General features: G+C 43.9%; 2 protein-coding genes across 2 annotated transcripts in view; one reads left to right on the top strand and one right to left on the bottom strand.

Moving 5' to 3' along the window:
* pkn2a (protein kinase N2a) overlaps window positions 1-14,222 on the top strand; it is a 57,051-nt gene extending 42,829 nt beyond the window's left edge. Inside the window, exons 12-22 of the mRNA XM_079647964.1 lie at window positions 183-339; window positions 9,232-9,358; window positions 10,005-10,141; window positions 10,623-10,698; window positions 11,259-11,350; window positions 11,436-11,612; window positions 11,704-11,766; window positions 11,845-11,921; window positions 12,976-13,118; window positions 13,863-13,970; window positions 14,103-14,222. Coding sequence (XP_079504090.1) covers window positions 183-339; window positions 9,232-9,358; window positions 10,005-10,141; window positions 10,623-10,698; window positions 11,259-11,350; window positions 11,436-11,612; window positions 11,704-11,766; window positions 11,845-11,921; window positions 12,976-13,118; window positions 13,863-13,970; window positions 14,103-14,207 — 1,262 coding nt within the window. The 3' untranslated portion in view covers window positions 14,208-14,222. The remainder of the gene's footprint in view (window positions 1-182; window positions 340-9,231; window positions 9,359-10,004; window positions 10,142-10,622; window positions 10,699-11,258; window positions 11,351-11,435; window positions 11,613-11,703; window positions 11,767-11,844; window positions 11,922-12,975; window positions 13,119-13,862; window positions 13,971-14,102) is intronic.
* LOC307017971 (E3 SUMO-protein ligase ZBED1-like) lies at window positions 5,408-8,771 on the bottom strand. Its single transcript, XM_079647970.1, has 2 exons — window positions 6,957-8,771; window positions 5,408-6,787 (listed from the first exon to the last, which is right to left on the bottom strand). The coding sequence occupies exons 1-2, from the start codon at window positions 8,187-8,189 to the stop codon at window positions 6,242-6,244; spliced, it is 1,779 nt and encodes a 592-aa protein (XP_079504096.1). The 5' UTR covers window positions 8,190-8,771; the 3' UTR covers window positions 5,408-6,241.
* Window positions 14,223-20,827: the final 6,605 nt, after the last annotated feature.

The raw sequence follows: 20,827 nt of genomic DNA, 5'->3' as shown, positions 1-20,827 counted from the left end.
TAATTTTGTTGACCTTGGATTCACTAAAAACAGTGTTCATACTTCCTAAACGTCCCCAAATATGTTACTAGCTCGAAAAAGAAAAATTACTTTGTGTACCTTGTTTTTTTCCTTTGGCTCTTTCTCCATTTCATACGTCTTAACTTCTTTGCTCTTTGTCCCGTTGGCCTCTGTAACATCAGGTATAACCTTCCTGCGGGCCCCTCAGATGAACATCAACATCGCCACCTGGGGCCGCCTGGTGAGGAGAGCCATACCCACCGTCAGCACCAACTCCTTCAGCCCGCAGGCGGCTGAGACCGGGACCGACAGCGTGCCGGGCTCCCCCACACCCTGCAGGTACTCACACCAGAGGTTGCGCTAGACTTTTTTGCTGTCCGTGACAGGATCCTAACATTTCTGTCAAAATTCAGTATCACCCGTCAGCTTTTACACAACTCTGACGAGGGGGGGAGAGAGCACGCTCGTGAACTGTCAACGGGGGGGGGGGGGCGGCGTGAACTGTTAGCGCCATGTTATGCATGCGGGATAACACCTCCTGGGAGCTTGCACAGCGCAAAGCAGAAACTCGCAGACATTTCAATGATTTGTACGGCAAAGTTAGGTTTGGAAACGGTATAATTTCCTTTTTAACACCGGAGCCTCGCCGCGGGGAAACTTTGGCGCTGTTCCGAGTTTGTTCTAATCTGTCAATATGACGGACTGCTTTCAGATTTTTACGTCATTGTTAAAAAAAAAATCCTTCAGGCAGAAAACATTCGGTTAACGCGACCTCTGACTCACACACACCCTGCAGGTACTCACACACACCCTGCAGGTACTCACACACACATATATAAACAAGGTTATTCTAAAGTAATTAAGTCATAAAACGATAGTTACGTATGTAATTACGGTTCTATGAATCCTGGATGACCGCCAGAGGCGGTGCTTAGCACTGGAAGCCATAAGTTCCGGTGTTGTCAACGAGTTCAGTTCTATGGAATCTTCTCGCGGGAACGCGATATTCCGAGGTACCACAAACTCAAGCAGTCATCCAGGATTCATAGAACCGTAGTTACATACGTAACTATCGTTCTATTTTATCCTTACTGACCGCCAGAGGCGGTGCTTAGCACTGGATGACCTATACCAGAGGTGCCCAGTACGTCGACCGCGGTCGACCGGGGGCAATGCTGGTAGATCGCGAGTCATTCATAATTTTAAAAAAATCCAGCTCCATTAAAATAGACAACTTGTTTTGATCCCTCCTCCCTTGGCCTCCCTGCCACAATAAAAACCTATCGCTTTCCAGTCTGTTAACCCAGAATGCAAAGCGATACAAAATCAGTCAAGTGCCGGGAAAACTCAAATTTAAGAGGCAAAAGAGAGACAAACAACAAAATGATTGCGGGACCGAGCAAAAAGCTAAAGACATACCACTTCCACATAGAATGGGAGGAAGAATTTTTTTTTTGATGTCACATTCAAAGGTTATTTGCCTTATTTGTAAAGCAAGCGTCGCTCTGCCAAAGAAAGGTAACGTGGAGAGGCATTATCGGAGTGTTCACAAGGCATTTGACAGCGACTTCCCTCCGAGTAGCGAGTTGAGAGAAAGAGAAAGGTCATGTATTATTGCTACACAAACATTATCTCGCAGTCTTAGTGTCGCCAACTCGTTTCTAACATGCAAAAAGACAAACAAATGCGTCTATGGTCGGTGTATTTTCGATCTTTCCAATCGAGACGAGATATCTCTCTCCCCTGTCTGTGTGCGAGGGGGCGGGGCAGTTTACACACACACACACACACACACACACACACACACACACACACACACACACACACACACACACACACACACACACACACACACACACACACACACACACACGCGCAGCTGCTACATGCAGCAACACACAGAGGAGATGGCGGAGAGAAGCGCTCCAAGGTGTGGTTAAATGTTACCCGTCTTGAGGTGGACAATGTTCGTTGCCAATAGTGTTTAGCATGTAAGGGCGGTAACACAAGCAATTTGTCTAAACATTTAGCAAAAGTGCACCACATTCAGAGGGAGGAATGCACCGGGTTTGACTGTCTTTCTAGCAGCTCTGTAGCCCCATCCACGAGTAACGTTTCCACGTCAGCAACACACGGAGTTAACACAATTATACAAACATGGGTTAATGAGGTAACAGAGTTACTCTTTATTTTGTTGAAGTTTCAGCTATTCTCTTTACTACGGAGCCCTGGAGGGTTCATTGAGAGAAAAATAAATAAAACTCGGCCACGTTTTACTTTCTCGTTCGCACGAGTTAATAAAGCGTGTGCACAAGTTAATAAAGCGTGCGCACGAGTTAATAAAGCGTGCGCACGAGTTAATAAAGCGTGTGCACGAGTTAATAAAGCGTGCGCACGAGTTAATAAAGCGTGCGCACGAGTTAATAAAGCGTGCGCACGAGTGAATAAAGCGTGGCCTCGTTTTATTTTAATTGAGGGATTCCTGTACGTGACTCACAGTATCTGCTGCCCACAGCTGTTTTATAGAAGGAAAACCTCCTTCACTTTATGAAATCTCTGCGGCACCAGTGGCCTGTACTACGAAGCAGGATTTGCTATTCATTCATGAAGTATGACGCTGCGCTGTCAGCACGCGTCTCCATGTTTGTGATTTGTCAAATGTTGCTAACCCCGTCCCTTTCACGTGCACGCGCTCTCAGCCGGTCAGAGAAACCCTGGTTGATTTACTGAGTTGATAACCAGCTTCGTAGGACCGCTTATCGACATTGCGTTTGTTAGGGTTACTTAAGCCGGGTAAATCAAACATATCCAGGGTCTGTTGAACTGGCTCCGTCGTACGGGGCACTGGGGGCAGTAACGTGTAACTCAGCAGAATCTGAGAAGAGCAGCACCAGCTGCAAAGAGCTGTGCCTTTTACTGTTTACTTCACTGCGTTTCCCTTCATTAGAACAGCTGAATAGAGATCGAGGCTGCTACGTTTAACCACACAAACCTCTATACACATCGAACTACCAGAGTATTCCCCCTTGTTTTATGAAGGAGATGGTGTGTGTGTGTGTGTGTGTGTGTGTGTGTGTGTGTGTGTGTGTGTGTGTGTGTGTGTGTGTGTGTGTGTGTGTGTGTGTGTGTGTGTGTGTGTGTGTGTGTGTGTGTGTGTGTGTGTGTGTGTGTGTGTGTGTGTGTGTGTGTGTGTGTGTGTGTGTGTGTGTGTGTGTGTGTGTGTGTGTGTGTGTGTGTGTGTGTGTGTGTGTGTGTGTGTGTGTGTGTGTGTGTGTGTGTGTGTGTGTGTGTGTGTGTGTGTCGTGCGCACGTTTTATTTATTTTTCTCTCTATGAACCCTCCAGGGCTCCGTAGTTTACAGTTCTGTCATCAGATTATTTAATACGATTTGTTAAAACATTGTTGTTTCTTTTGATGTGAAATATTATTTATTTAATTAATAAAAAGCAATGTTAATTTTGTCCTCAATTTGTTTAGTTAATTTAATAATTATGTATTTTTGAATCAAGTTTTCATCTTTATTGTCTTCATTGCTAGTTTCCACATGCCTAAAACCACCTCAAGCTAAATCTAAAAGTTGATGGCTAAATAAGAGCGTTTGAGAAATTGTGCAAGGCATAATAGTCCGAATAGTCGATTAATCGTTTCATTAATCGATAGATTAATCGATTATCAAATTAGTCGTTTGTTGCATGCTAGTTGTCTGTAAAAAACGTGTTATTCAGCAACCCTTGCAATTTGGGATTTTATTTTTGGTTGGTAGACCTCGGTGAGCTGGTCATTTCAAAAGTAGCTCTCCAGCCAAAAAAGTGTGGGCACCCCTGACCTATACCAACAGAGTCAAGAGGAAGTCTGAATACTTACCCTATAGGGATTGCCTAGGTGGACTCTGCAGGAGTACCACACCCAGCGGGTGAGGGGCGGCAACATTCACTCTGTAGTATCTGGCGAATGTACTCGGGGATGCCCATGTGGCCGCGGCACATATGTCCTCCAGGGGCACACCTCTCAAGGTCACCCATGACGTGGAGACACTCCTGGTAGAGTGGCCCTTTACTCTGGATGGCAAGGGACGGTCATTCGCCTTGTATGCCTGGGCAATGACGTCCACGATCCAGTGGGACAAGCGCTGTTTCGAGAGCGCACAGCCCCTTCTCGGACCACCGTAACACAGAAAGAGCTGTTCAGACTGACGCATGCCTGCGGTAGTCTGGACATAAGCTCTAAGGACCAGCACCGGGCATAAGAGTCTTGACCTCTCTTCCTCCTCTCCTGAAGGGGGTCAAACCGTGCCAGCTGGATAGGCCGATTTTAAAATGAGAGCATGCCAGCACCTTAGGCAGGAACGCTGTGTTCGGCCATGAGGTGACACCTGAGCCATCTGAGTTCCACCTCAGACATGAGCTGTCCACGAGAGGACAAGGCCTGAAGCTCGCTTACACGCTTTGCTGAGGTGATGGCAAGAAGGAAAGCAGTCTTGGCTGAGAGCCACCTCAGTTCTACCTGTGACAAGGGTTCAAAGGGAGGCGAGCATAGGGCATCCAGCACCAAGGGCAGGTCCCATGTAGGAGCCCTTGGGATGTTCGGGGGGCGAAGCCTCAGAGCTCCCCTTAAAAAGAGGTATACCAGCCTATGGCTCCCCACTTTGTTGTTGTCAACCCTTGCGTGTTGAGCTGATATAGCAGCCACATACACCCTGACGGTAGCGGGACACCGGCCGTCGTCCAGGAGGGACTGCAGGAACTCAAGGATAGTAGGCACAGAGCAATGTACTGGGTCCTCATTTCGCCCTTGGCACAAGTCAAAAAACAGTTTCCACCTGTTTTCGTACTGCCTATGAGTAGATGGTGCCCTTGGATTGAGAATAGTCCTCCTGACAGGCTCTATGCAGTCGCTCAGCAGTGGGTCGGGCCCTCCAGTGGCCATACCCACAGCTGGAGGCGGCAGGGGTCGGGGTGCTACATCCCACCCTCCAGCTGAGGTCCTTCCTGTTGGGGAGACGCCAAGGCGTCCCGCAACAGAGTCTGTGCAGCAGGGAGAACCAAGTCCTGGCTGGCCAGAAGGGGGCCACCAGAAGAAGCCTGTGGAGGATGGAACAGGAACCAATTGTGTGCCGTGAGAGGGGAACGAGGACACTCTCTTCACTAGCGCTGTAACGAGTTAGCTTTGAGCGAGAGCACTCAGCTAACTGGAGGATGGAACAGGTAAGGAACCAAATGTGTGCAGTGAGAGGTAAATGGACTGTACTTATTAGGGATGGGCATTTTAAGAAATCTCTTTAATCGATCATCGTGAGACGTTAACGATCAATTATCGATTAATCGTTAACATTTATACCCGTCAAAAAAACTGTATGACGTATTGTAACGTCCACCCGGACAGGTCGGAATGACGAGCGAAGCGTATACAATCTTAACAGCTTTATTGCGGTTACAGGAAGGGTCACTGTGGGCCGGGACCACGCCAAAACAACCAAAAACAACAAACCGCTCAACAACGTGCTGCTCTTCCTCTCCCTAACATGCAGCCTTTCTCACCCACACGCACGCGCCCACACAGACACGCACTCAAAAAGCCCTCTGCTCTCCACCCCGCCCCTAACTGCTCTCCTCACAGAAGCCTGACCATAAAACAACCGTTAACAGAACACGTGAACATTAATGCAGGTCGATACAGAATAACAGAAGTGAGAAACTCACTTTTATGTTTATTTAAATGTGCAAATGTTAAACAAAAGAAATATCCCCGACGCCTCCGCGACATTAAAAAAATAAGAGCCAGTGTTCTTAAAACAAACAAAAACAAAATAAATACAATTCCGCCTCTTTTAGACATAAAACATTAACTAACAATAGTATAATGAGAAACTCCTGTGTTTAAATGTGCAAACAATAAACAAAAGAAATGTCGCGGAGGCGTCGGGGATATTAACAAAATAAGAGCCAGTGTTCTCAAACAAAATAAATACAATTCCGCCTATTTTAGACATAAAACATTAACTAACAATAGTATCAGAAACTCACTTCTGTGTTTAAATGTGCAAACAATAAACAAAACAAATGTCGGAGGCGTCGGGGATATTAACAAAATAAGAGCCAGTGTTCTCAAACAAAATAAATACAATTCCGCCTATTTTAGATATAAAACTTTAACTAACAATAGTAAACACAAAACAATAACACGTTATAGGCCTCGGTCTGACTAAAGGCTACGGTGGTTAGGAGGCTATAGCTTACTTAACCTACTGGTTTTTGTTGAGGAAAATTAGCATGTTAACATGCTCGGGGGTGAGACGTGAACGGAGCCGAGTGACGGTCAGTCCAGCGGCTGAAAAGACCCGCTCTGACGGGACCGAGGTGGCGGGGATGCAGAGATAGCGTCTAGCTAATTTAGCCAGCCTGGGAAACTTTCCACCGTTCACTTTCCACCAATCAGTCGGGCTGCACTCCAGAGGTGGGGGTATGTCCCTCAGAAAGTTCTGAGTCTCTGTTTCAATGCCAGTGTCCTGTGGGGTAGATGAGTATTGCTCCCCCAGGAGAAGTGCCATCGCAGAAACGTGCGTAGTGGCAGTGACAGTTGTGGGACTTCCCCGGCATGACAACACCGCCTCCTCTCTCCCAGTCTGTGGGATAGCCGCCTCACCTGCATCAATTGCCTCTCCCAGTTCAACCAGTTTAGCATTAGCAATTAGTCTCTGTGGTGGCGAAAGAAAGCTCAAATGCTTGTGACGGGGATCCAGCATGGATGCAATCATTGGGGCGGATGTCACAAACTCGTCAGACCAAACCTGTATAAATAAATTATAGAAAAATGTCGGATGATCGATAAAAAACGTTTGAAAATATGCCATATCTAAATAAGCAAAGCACATAAGCGACATTTAGCTATGCCTATGTCAGTCTCGTCATCAGCGGCTATTTATTATGAGTGTCATGTCAACTAATTAGTTAGTTTACCTTCATTCTGTTGCTGAGGGAGGACTTCACTTTGGTCTTGAATTCGGTTACTCTGGTCTCGTCTCCTTCTCTCCGCATGAGATGGGTGTTGATGAGGCTGAAGCTTACTGGATAAATGTTTGAGATGGAGACGTCCTTCTCGGCAGACATGGCAGTTGTGACACACTTAAGTGCTGCTAACACAGGCTGTGCGTCCTCCATGAGCCGCCAGTGCTCATCCTTCAGCTCCAGGACCCTGGCATCTTGAAGCTTGGTCAGGGTTCTGTCCGAGAGGACAGCAACAACAGCCCAGCGCTGCTCCACAAGTCGCTCAAACATCTCACAGACTGAGTTCCACCGTGTTTTGCACGATTGAATAAGCCGGTGGGTGGCGAGGCCCATTTGCTCCTGCTTCTCCTTAAGCGCATTGGTTGCCACAGTGCTGTGATTAAAGTGGCTAACGAGTTTACCAGCTGCAGAGATGACCCGATGCAGGTATAGAGCAAACCCGTCATTTATGGCTAATTGGAGAGTATGTGCAAAGCAAGCAACAGACACCCAGCTGACTCTGGTGGGATTGTTGGCAGCCGTAATGTTGGCCGCGTTGTCGTGGACGCAGGCGATAACTCTGGCTTCAAATCCCCACTGCTCTACAGCTTCATTCATCTTCTCAGCGAGAAGGTCGGCAGTATGCCGGCCTGGAAGGCTTTCAGTGAGCAGGACCGCTGAATTCATTTGCCAGTTGTCGCAAATGTAGTGGCATGTGATAGTGATGTAGCTCTCCGCTGTTAAAGCGGTCCAACAGTCTGTTGTTATAGCAACACTAGCTGCTGTGGCTAACTTGTTTAGGAGCTCCTGTTTTCGCTCCTTGTAGTGGGTTTCTATGACCCTGGTGATAGTGCGCCGTGAGGGAATCTGATACGCTGGTTCAAGTAAACTAACCACATCTCTAAATCCTTTCCCCTCGACGACACTTGTGGGGAAGATGTCCACTTCAATCATTTTGGCGATACTTTCTGTGATTTTCTCCGCCCGCTTCGCATCACAGCTCCTCCGGTTTAAAACTGAGGTGATGGTGGGCTGAACGGAGGATTCAGTGCCTCTTAACACGCTGGGATGAAGGCTCTTTAAGTGGTACATCATCGGAGTTGTTGTCGTGTTGTACTTGTAAACCGTGTCGCAGTGTATACAGTGAGCGGACTCGTTTTTTATCTCAAAATGGTCCCACACCGGACTTCGTTTCGCGCGCTTCATGTTGTTATCTTTGTGAGTGAGCAGCTCGCAGGAAGTTTTCTCTGCTGTCGCGACTCCTTACGCTATATCGCCCCCTGCTGGTAGGATGTTTTATTACCGATCATCGATAAGAAAAATACGAAATCGACAAAATCCTTAACGATCAATTATCGATCATCGATTAATCATGCCCATCCCTAGTACTTATATAGCGCTTTATCCAGTCTTTAAGACCCCTCAAAGCGCTTTACATACTACATGTCGCTCACCCATTCACACCCATTCATACAGAGCAGTGTATGTTACTCTAGGAACTAACATGCATACATATTCACACACCGTTGGCCATGCCATCGGGAGCAACTCAGGGTTAAGTATCTTGCCCAAGGATACATCGAGATGTTGACTGCATGGGCTGGGATCGAACCCACAACCTTCTGGTTGAAAGACGACCGCACTCCCTCGCAGCCACATTCGCCCCCAGAGGGGAGCGAAGACGCTCTCTTCACTAGTGCAGTAACAAGTTAGCTTGAGTGAGAGCACTCGGCTAACTTGGGGATGGAACAATTATCTATAATCTTAAGAATAGATGGCACAATCAGAAAGAAATGGCAGCGATCTCACCGACTGACGTGAAGGAGCGTCCGCTCTTTACCGGCCCGCAGCTCCTGGGAGTCCGAGCGGCGATCACTGAGGTCCCCGCTGTCCCCCCTTGGGAGGGGGACAACTCGTCGCAGCCTTTGGATGGCGAGCGTTTTATCCCGCAGCTCCAATCGAGACTATCACAAGGCTACAGGTAGCGATGAGCTAGAATAATCTAATTTTCAATAGGCTAGCTTGGCTTCTACTCATAAAGTAGTAACCTGTGCCGCGAGAAGATGAAAAAGGACTGAACTCGTTGACAACACCGGAACTTATGCCTTCCGGGGTCATACGTGACTTTGTTGATATAAACATTCGACCTGTGCATGCGCGAGACGGAATATATCCAGTGCTAAGCACCGCCTCTGGCGGTCAGTAAGGATGAAATAGAACTAAATCTTGTACCTCTGCCTTCTCACAGTGACCCGCTGGTGACCAAGCTGGACTTTGACAAAGAGCCGACCCCAGGAACCAAACACTACCCCGCACCTGACGACCTTCGAGAACCTCTGGTGCAGGACAAGATGCCCGACAAGGAGGAAGTGCAGGTACAGTGATGAGTGACTGCTATCACTGTTGACTGATCATTCATAAACATTGTTTTACTCTTGTCTTATGATAAAATGCTGTCAGCTACATGGTTATAATAAATACAAGCTTTAATTAAGACGTTTCCAATGTATTGACTCAAGATTACCTCACTGAGTCAATAAAGGGGAAAGATCCCATGTATGCATTTCACAACTAAAACCTAAAGTTGGTGGAAGCTGGCTGAAGGGTATCACCTCAAAGTTTCCAACTTGCTGTTGGCTTTAGTGTGTGTACAAAATACATGTTTTTATTTAAAGGTAACAACACCAAAGATAGCAAGTTCTACTCACCTTTCTTTTTAGGTATTACATCTGGAATCTGATCTCAAGCAAACAATTGATCTGTGGTTTGTTCAGATAAACTTATATATTCAAATATTGTTTTGTTTTTATATATTAAAAAATATTTGTTGACAGTATTTTACGATTATAGAGCATATTTGTGAATTGAATTGAGACACAACCGATGTAAATATAATTTTGGAGGATTAAATAACACCTTAAAGCCCTCTCCCCATCTTTTATTTTTACCAAAACCTCAATGACTTCCTTATTTAACAACAATCCACTATTTCACCTCCTGCTTGGTGCTCCCTCTCTGCAGGACGCCCTGGCCTCCTTTGACTTTCTGAACAAGAGGAACAGTATGGCTCTGAAGCCGGAGCTGGACAGGGTGGTGGAGCAGGTAATGCAGCACCCGGAGCTGGAGCTCATCGCCCTGCAGAAGGACACCGAGATAAGGTATTGTGTTCACACTTTCTTCCTGTTCAGACTCTCACGTGTTCAGTGCTGCTGAAACACTCCCCTGGGTGTAAACACCGCCCCCTGGCTATCAATCTGCAGTTTCTGAGTCAAACTGTCATGTACAATACAATAATACTTTATTGTTTGATTGAGTCTGAAATTGTTCTTGCATCACAGCAGCTCAATTAGCATCATCAACATGGACACATTTTTAAGACAAGATACAAGAAAAGAGACATGACATTATAATCATTGAAGAGGATATTTTGAAGACCCTTTAATGTATATTTGATCTGGGATTAATTCTATATTTAATTTAAGGATTGACTAGTGCACAAAGGAATGAATCAGTCTAACCTGATTAAATCGCGGGACCCTGTATCTGCATGTGGTTTTATATTCAAACCCCCAGCTTTATGCAGGCCTCTCTACATGTATTTCATAATGGATCTGAATGTAAACACTGGTCTGTTTCCAGGGAAGAAGAGCAGTTCCACTTCAGTCTCCAAGACTTCAAATGTGTGGCAGTCCTTGGACGTGGTCACTTTGGAAAGGTACGGTTTGTAAAAACTCCCACAAGAGTAGTAAAAAGGTATCCTACAGATCTTTGAAAAGTCAAATAAAATATTTAATTATTTGAATCAAAAATAATAGATCAGTATTCATTAAATATATTTCTAAAGTCTGAAAAAATACTGGTACATGGTGAGATGTATTCTTCTTTTGATGACTTCGTATTCTCAATCTCAAATAATGATTGATAACATCTATTTAAATATTAATAATAATTTACCAAATGCCTCTGATAACGCAGTCTCCAGCAAAATGTAAGCTGCAGAAACCCTACAAATAAACATAAAAAGTTATTCAAATTTCAAAGAACTGAAGGTGAACCTTTACATTTCCTGTTTTTTTTTTATCAACAATTGAAATGTTTTTTTATATATATATGAAGTTGCCTCCCAAATATTATAGTGGGAAGCATCAAGTTCTAACTTTTGAGAAGCTGGAACTTGGAAAAGATGGCATTTTTCCTCAAAATATTACTTGCACAAAGCAGGCACAAGCTGAAATATATTTCCCCTAAAGCTTGTCTGCTCTGCCCCCTCCTCAGGTGTTGTTAGCGGAATATAAGAGCACAGGAGAGATGTTCGCCATCAAAGCTCTGAAGAAAGGAGACATTGTGGCGCGAGATGAGGTGGACAGGTAAATATTTACAGTTTCTGCTCAGACTGGATGTGTAAGAAGATGTAAATATGGAGCTGCTGTAACTCTGTCTCTCTCTCTTCAGTCTCATGTGTGAGAAGAGGATCTTTGAGGCGGTGAACAGCGTGCGCCACCCCTTCCTTGTCAACCTGTTTGCGTGTTTCCAGACGCAGGAGCACGTGTGTTTCGTCATGGAGTACGCAGCTGGGGGGGACCTGATGATGCACATCCACGCTGATGTGTTCTCCGAGCCCAGGGCCATGTGAGTGACCCAATTTGAATTAAAACGGGCTGTTTTCTTTGTATTCAGAAAGGCTATAAGACCTAATCGATGCTGTTGTATCCTCCTGCAGATTCTACGCAGCCTGTGTGGTGTTGGGGTTACAGTTTCTTCACGACCATAAGATAGTGTACAGGTGAGACTTTGAGAGTCATTAAACTCACACACATCTGACTGGAGCATGATGGCTTTAATAACCCTTTTTTATTTTCAGAGATCTGAAGCTGGATAACCTGCTGCTGGACACAGAGGGCTACGTAAAGATCGCTGACTTTGGGCTTTGTAAAGAAGGTCAAATGAAAACATTAAAAACATTAGAGATGAAACAATAAAACTGCAATACAGTCACCAGACCATAAATGCTCTCATTTTTAATCAGTATTTGTTTGTTTTTTAGTTTTTTGAGTTTTCAAATTGACTCTTCATTTTTCAGAAAGCATTGTTTTTATAAATGTAGTTTGATTTAAAGTTAAGGCCATGTATAATGTTTCTTAAGTGTGAAGCTACTTAGAAAACACATGTTTGGAGAACTGTGCAGAAATGGCTATAACATTTAAATCTTTGGATTTTGGAATCAGCGTTCCTCTTTGGCTACCTAGAAAATGACTTCAACTGGTTAAGATGGAGTTGAGTAACATTGTTAAATAGCCATTTGATCTGCTAAAATATCTCATTTAATTTTACAAGTCTACACTACATGTGATAAACAAACAGGGATTAATTTTGAGCATAGCTCCATCTCCTGGACTGCCATATGAACTGAAATGAATTTAAGTTCTTTTTTGGTGATTTCATTAGTTTCTAAACCAGAGAATATGTTCGCGTTAACCAAATATTTTCCGTCAGACGGATTTTTTTTAACAATGACGAAAAAATCTGCAAGCAGTCTGTCATTTTGGCGGATTAGAACAAACTTGGAACAGCGCCAAAGTTTCCCCGTAGCGAGGCTCCGGTTTTATGCCTTGTTATGCATGCCTGCCAAAAAGGAAATGATATAGTTTCCAAACCAAGCTTTGCCAAGCAAATCATGGAAATGTCTGAGTTTTGGCCTAACGCTGTGCGCGCTCCCCCCCGTTGACACTTCACGAGCATGCTCTTCTCGGGTAATACTGGATTTTGATGGTTCTGTTACGATCCTGTCCGTCAAAATGACGGGCAGCGAAAAAGTCTAGCGCAACCTCTGCACTATATTTTTGTATGTCTTTTCGGTTGACGACTGAATCCTAACGTTAGGAATAATGTAGCTTCCAAATGAGTTTAAAACGACCTATTCCTGACCTCAGTTATTGATTGATTTATAGAGAGACGGTGATGGTTTTATTGATCCTCCTCTGTGTTCCTGCAGGAATGGGCTTCAAGGACCGCACCAGCACGTTCTGCGGGACGCCGGAGTTCTTGGCCCCGGAGGTTCTGACTGAGACGTCGTACACCCGTGCCGTGGACTGGTGGGGGCTCGGAGTGCTCATCTTTGAGATGCTGGTCGGGGAGGTGAGGGCTTCCTCAATGTTCGCAGGATTAATGATTACATTGCATGATGACACCTTCACTAGCGTTTAGTCCTTTAACATTGTTATATATAAGTGATTAATGCTGCTTATTCTAGTTTATTTATATAGTACATTTCATACGACCTGCATTTGAAATAATGAGTTAAAATCATACCTGACAAAAGGGGTTATTATTACACTTACTTTTATAATTTTTATTAAGAAGAGAATAATATTACTGATTCTTGAACACAAACTTAACTTAAAGCCAAATAGTGTTTTTGTGTCTGCTTTTATCAAAAAGGCTGTTGTAGCAGACCTATGTTAGTTCATGTTATAGATTATTCCAGAGAGAAGGATCATAATACCTTAAAACAACATAATCTGATTTAGAATAAACCAAGGGTACGGTAACGCATCCTACACACGGTTCCGTCGCGTGCTCCACGCTTCCCATTCACTTTGAATGGGGTGACGTCACGCTGTGCCGAACTGCATTGTGGTTCCGTTGCTTCACTTTGCCTCCGTTGCTCGCGGTGAAAGTTGAGAAAAGTTCAACTTTTCAAGCGTCGACAGAAGCGCCAGCCAATCAAATCATATGCCAGTACACGGAACCGTGTGTACGGGCCGTACGGAGCCCTTTACTTGATGCTCAGTGTCAGCTGTGTTTTCAGTGAGCGTTAGTGACTAATATTCGGCAGTTGTCACGTTTTCATCTTTTTAATCTGGGCACTTCTCTTTTCAGTCGCCGTTCCCCGGTGACGATGAGGAGGAAGTGTTCGACAGCATCGTCAACGATGAAGTCCGCTACCCACGGTTCCTCTCCACCGAGGCCATCTCAATCATGAGGAGGGTGTGTACGGAGAAATGTGATGACATTTAAAACTGAACTATCAGGAAAATGCTTGTATTTCCCGCCTGACAAACCCTCACTATGCAGATATGTTTATTGTTCACTGTATTTCCTGTTTGTCCCTGTGCTCAGCTCTTGAGAAGAAGTCCAGAGCGACGGCTGGGAGCAGGGGAGAGGGACGCAGAGGAGGTTAAGAAACATCTATTCTTCAGGGTAAGCATCGAAAACACCATTTAATTTACGCTTTGGCACAAACTGGACTGTAGGCACATTTGTGCCGCTGTTAGAACGTGCCATCAGAGCAGAGCACAAAGTGCAGGGAATGCGTTGAAGTTGCTTTTAGCCATTATTTAATTAAACATTTAGCTAGCGGGGTTCCCAAACTTTTTCAGCATGAGACTCAAAACAGAAATGTTGTGGTCCTAAGGGACCCAAGCTCAAAAAATGTCATGATTTCCCATAATATCTACAGTTGTAAACAAAGAATGCAACACACCATGAATTTAAAATGTAAATGAAAATATTTATTTAATTATAAAAGTGCATCGCAGCAATTAGGTTTCTCACCATAACAACCTTCCTTTTGAGCTTGCCCAGAAAAAATAAGGATCAAAGCAGAAAGACGGGACGTGCAGTCAAGTATATACAGTATAAATCAAATTTCAATTATACAATTATCAAAAGTGCAATATTAAGTTTGTCGCTAGCTCAAAAACTATGTACACACCATTTTAAACTATTTTAAATGAACAAAGAACAAACATGTTGTAAACAGAAAGGGACAAAACACTAACTATAGGAAGTGCAGTATACAGTACATCACAGGTGAAACCAAATTTAAATTATCAGAAGTGCAACATTAAGTTTATCACTAGATCAAAAACTATGTACACACATTTTTTAAACACTTTTAAATGAACAGAGCTGTTTTAAAACACTGAGAGACAAATAAACTCCAACACTTGGCAACTGATTAACTTTTTTTTTGTGGAGGCTGACTTGATAGGATGCCCTCAGTGTCCCTCTGTTCCCTTTGAATGCCTGAAAATAACAGAGAAGATATTATCATTAACATTGCTGGGTTATTGGGTGATTTTTTTAATACCAGCCGGCGTACGCTGTATACCCAATGTGGACCTGGCAACCGCATTTATAGCGCATTACATGACATGTTACTAGTTAGATGCTTTTATCCAAAGCGACTTACATACTCAATACTGTGGGGAATCCCCACGGAGGGATTTTGACAGGGTTGTTGCACAAAAGATCCAAGCGCGCACAGAAGAAATCTGAGAGCAGAAATTTCACGAGCGCACAGAAACAGCCTGAGTGCAAGGAGAAGGTTTTAAACTGGAACACAGGAAACAGAAATATATCTGAGTGCAAGCGTACAGTTTGAGCAAAAGCAGAGCAAATCTAAGCGCAAGCAGGCACTATTTGAGTGTGAGGACAGTCTTTGAGGGAAAGAAATACATATTCTGAACGTGAAATCAATAAAGTATGCTCTCAAATTTAAAAACCACGCTCTTGAATAAAGATAGGAATACATATGGGGGTTATTCCCTATGTCAGTAATGCAAACACAGCTATGGTGAAAAAAGAGAGAAGTATTCGAAGCAGAAAAAAAACAGCGTAATATACCATCTGACAATGAGATTTTTCTTTTTGGATATTTTACAAATCACTCCCCTTTCAAACTCTATTGTTGTTATTTTTAACAACTTTTTTTTGTTTCTGTAATATAGTATTTTATACCTGTTAATAATTGAGTCTCTAATGTCTCATTAATAACTATAATGATCATATCAAGGTGTGCCTCAACCTCACTGAGTTGAGGTTATTTGAGCCTCTCAGGAGAGAGCTCTCTTCCACCTGGTTGTAGAAAAGCTCTTTAAATTCGTTAGCATAGCTAGCTAACCAGATGCTAATAACAACAGATCGCCACTGTGCTTACAACTAAAGACACAGCCACGCAAACACTGTGGCATGTGTACGGCTCCTTATGGGTACTACTGCAATATTTGAAGAGTTGGAGCGGCGTTCCGATGCACTCCGTTACTCCTTTCAGACGAGACATAACCACGTGAAGACCTATGGTGAAGTTACACTCGTATTGTGTTCAATGAACCTGTCCTTGGCCAGGAAAAACAGGCACTCGCTTGTTTAATTATTTTGCGATCCAGATTTCTTCTTCTTTTTTGAAGTGAGAAGTTGTCCGTCGGACGGACTGACGGACCCCCCCCCCAAAACGAAAACTCTTCGGTTCTCCACGAATTACGCAAGTCACCCAAATCAGCGTTAAAAAAGCGAGAGGCGCCGAAAAGGACTAATTTGCACAGGGCCGTGGGAAGTAGGGGTGCTGAGGGTGCTGCAGCACCCCCTGGTGGAGGACAGGGGATCTGCACTTCCACAAGATATAATTTTTAAAAAACGAATTTTCAGCCTTGATGTAACAACATTCATAATTAAGTAAAGATAACACCCTTTTCCCCAGTTACATTTTCCATTTGCCCTGTATGATGGGCGCTGTGAGTGATGAAGTGGGGGATGTTGGTTTAGCAGGCGCCCGCAGCTCACAGCCAAAGTGAGAGAGATAGACAGTGGCGTTTTCTCCTGGAGGCCAAGGGAAGCCAGGCTTCCCCTGTTTTTTCGGATTGTAGTTATAATTTTAATAAATAAATAAAAACACTTCGTTTAGTTTCGGAAATTCATTGTTGTGTGTTGCTGCCGGCCCGTCTCTCCCCCATTCTCATTGAGTATTTTACAAATAGTGAAACAGCGCCCCTCTAGATGTTATGGTGAAACAGTAGATTGCACTCTCTGTTGCGAGAGGAGGCCAGCCGAAATTTGCTTCCCTTGGTGAAAAAAAATGGAGGGATTGACCAATCAGATGAGGCTCACGTCATGTCCCTGTCAACCTGTGATTGGTCAGGGCCATGCCAAGGGAAGCCAGAGGCGGCTGGCTTCCCTTGCCTCACAATCCAATCAAATCGCATCAATTTAGTGGTGCAGTGACGCGTCCCAAAAAGCGGAAGTAAGCTGCGCTCGGTTTCCCTCGACAAAAAAGCAATGGGATTTCTCCATAGGATTTGGGAAAATAGCTCGAAAAAAGGTCAGTGGAAAACGAACCTGTTCGGTAAATGCACGTTTTGTTCAGTCGGATAATATCCACATGTCTACCCTACTTTTATAATTTTCGAATGATAAATCTAATCGATAGAAGATAGATAGCGTCACTGCACCACTTACACCGCCGTTAGAAAGTAGCAAGCAACTGAAGCAAGTGCAATTATGGAGGGTGGAGATTTGGAGTATTTAATCAAAAATAATTGGACTAAACTTCCGCTGCAGCAGCAACAACAAATACAATCTGATGACAGGCCAATGCCCAAACTGGAGCCGTTTACAGCGAGGAACAAAGGAGCGAACCGGACGTAAAACGTTAAAGGTCTCCTGATTTAGTTTGTGAATGAATGCTTATTAGAGTTTCGGCTGGAAAGTGCGTGCGGACCTGTCGGTCAGATAACAGGCGTGTGTAAGTCCTGCATCTGTATGATACAAATGTGTGTAAAATGATACCGGGCGCTGTAATCACTCATCTGGTTACGTTATTACATTGACCACCACACCCCCCCCACCTCAAAAGAAAGGACGTATTATTGGCTTCCCCTAATTTTTTCCCCACGCCACGCTACTGGAGATAGAGAGAGGGGATACTGCGGTACCGGCGGGGATTGTTGTTAGCTTCTGCTGCGCTAACGGATACAAGAAGCTGTTTCTACAATAATGTGGAGGGAGAGTCCTCTCCTGTCAGACTGAGAGGCTCAGTGAGGTAAAGGACTCTGAGGGCTTAGATAGTTCACTTTAGTCGAAGTTATCTCAGTGGGTCTCAAACGTTTTGATCACAATTTATGGAAACAAATATTTCCAAGGCACACCTTTATAATTATTAGGATAAATAAAAACAGGTTTGAAATCATTCCAATGTATACTATAGGACAGTAAACCAAAAATATCGTTTAAAACTGGAGAGATTTTAAAATATACATAAATAAATAAATGTTAACTTGTAAAATAAGATATGAATGAACAACACAAATAAAATAAGTTACATGTATTTGTTATTGGCTATGGTAGGTTATTGGAAATGTTCACATACTTATTTGATTGATAAAATGCAAACCGATCTTTTTCATATGGGTGTTTAGAGTTGTACCCCCTAGATCAGTCTCTAATTGGGTGCTCAAAGTGCACCAAATTGAAGCATTTGACTTTAAAATGTTAAAAAAATCTTCCAGGGGGGGTACCCCCGGACCCCCCTAGAGGATGTGAAGTGCACCCCTCCAATTAAAACATGTTATAATATATAATAAATGTGAAGCCTTGTTATATAAGCTGTCCAACATGTCAATATATTTCTCTTTTTGCAGTGTAGTGGTCTTTTGTAGAGGTTTTTCATTGCCAGCTAAAATATTGCCTTTATAGGGCAGCACATTGGTCAGAACCAGCCCTGGTGTCATCCCCACAGCACCCCCCATTTGAAACATGTTCCCACGGCTATGAATTTGCATCACTGCTATGTGCATCACACTGCAGCAGTCACGTCCGTGCGGCTGATACTTTCTCTCGCTTTCCTTCTCGTACTGCCTGTCACTTTCCCTCTAATCTTCCTGTGGTTATTGTTTCTCTGTTTTTCTCCCGGCCGTTTTAAAAACATTTCAGGCTACTAAAAGTTGAAACACCGCTCTATGCCGCTGCAGAATGTAGTGGACTCGCGGGAGCGAGTAGAGAACGCGCAGCTGGCGGTCCGCTCCGGGGCTCAGTCTGCATCCAACTTTGCATTAACGAAACAATTTCACAACAGACCCTGACAAACTCCCCAAAACACAAAACAAACGATTAAAATTAGTGACTTACTTTTCCGCCGTCAGAACACTGCTTCTTGAAAGACTCTTCTTTGCAGATGAAAAATGCTTTGATTTGTTCCGATGCAGAGGATGTTTTGTTTGGAGATGCCGGTCCAATTTATTCATTTTCAAGCTTTCGTTACTGAGCACCTCTCCACATAAAACACACTGAGGCCGCTCCTCTCCATTTCTAACAGCTTTTGTGAAGCCAACGTTTAAAAACTCCTCTTTGTATCTTCTTTTTGCCATCATGTACGATCGGGATTAATCAACAGACAATAAACAGACAGCGCGAAAACTTTCGCGGGGGATGCTTCAGAGCTGATACAAATACAATCTTTTATTTTTAGTTTATTTGTATTTAGAAAATTAAATCATTCAATATACAAATGCTATATTGCATAATTTCATTTTCAAAATAAAATACAAAAATTATTTTAAAAAATGTATTTGCAACGCAGCCATCAGCTCTGACGCTGTGTGTGTGTGTAGCAATGTATTTAACTGGCGACCCTGAGTTTGGGAAAGGCTGAGCTAGCAAACTATCCTATATTTCAATGAGCTTGCATTTCAATTATCCTCTAACTTTAGCTATAGCCTCAGTGTTTCCCCTAGGATGGAGTCATAGCAGCGGTGCTAAGGCACGTGGGCCCATCATAATGTGAGCGCGGAGCGCGTGGAATTTTTTAGTGTGTGCGTGTGCAAAGTGTGCCCCACCAATTTGTTTCTGTGTCTACCAGCACAAGAAAGGCTCTTGAGGCCTAGTACCAGGGCCGGTTCTAGCCAATTTGCTGCCCTAGGCGAGATTTTATATATCAAGAATAAAGGAAAAATCTCTACAAAAGACAAATACACTACAAAAACGGAAACGTATTGACATAGGTAATATACATCAAAATGGATTCAAATGTATTCAGTATTGTATGAACATGTTTGAATTGGGGGGTGGGGTACTCAAACTTTTTTATTAAAGGTCCACTTGTGAATTGTATGCAAGGTCACTGGCCCGGATCAATGCCAGTAAAGTCCCCCACCCCCGGAGCGGAGCAACGAAACTGAAAATAAGAAGCAGTTTCTTATGGTGCGCTATGCATGGGACCCCCTTGAGGGGGTTTCCCCGACATGTCGATCCAGTAAATTAAAGGGTGTTTCATGTTGTCGTTGCTGTGGACCTTCTTAATCGACCTTCTTTGGGGGCCCCCTTCTGGTCCAAGCACTTTCCTGCCTTGACTGTCGGCAAACGGCGCCCCTTTATGCGCACACACATTCAATACCAGGGTGTCCCCGGGGTCTTAAAAAGTATTGAAAGTTGATAAATCAATTTAGTGAAAATTAAGGCTATTAAAAAGTATTAAACGGCATTTTCCAAGGTATTAAGAAGGTCCACAGCAACGACAACATGAAACACCCTTTAATTGCTACACTCTGATAAGCAGGAGGCACTACATCAGGGGTAGCCAACACGGTGCCCGCGGGCACTCAGTCGCCCGCAGGGGCAACGTGAGTCGCCCGCCGGGCGTGTTCTAAAAATAGCTCGCCAAGCAAATCCAAAACAAAAAAGCAAATGTAATTAAAATAATCTACTCTATGCATAAATGAAACCTAAATCATAGCGAGCTCTATCTACTTACTACAACTCTATATCTATCTAACACCCCTCCTCCCCCACCCCCACAATGAATATCGACCAATCACGTTTTGCTTGATTTGCGGAACCAGCGTTGCAGTCGGGAAGAAAAGCAATGTGGCACCTCCCCGCTGATTTTCCTTCTGGCAGAATCTACACAACACATCAGCCCCATTGAACAGCCTATCATGCCAGCCAACACATGAGGGGCAGAGTTTTACTCTGTGTGTGTTGTAACTTGCATATATATTTATTCCACTTGACGCACACACAGGCATGGCGTAATCTCCACTGGGGACCGGGGGAAATGTCCCCCGCACTTT

Source organism: Notothenia rossii (assembly GCF_949606895.1).
Source record: "Notothenia rossii genome assembly, chromosome: 9".
Lineage (NCBI taxonomy): Eukaryota > Metazoa > Chordata > Actinopteri > Perciformes > Nototheniidae > Notothenia > Notothenia rossii.
Note: the sequence above shows the minus strand (reverse complement) of the source record. Positions and strands in the feature narration are given on the sequence as shown.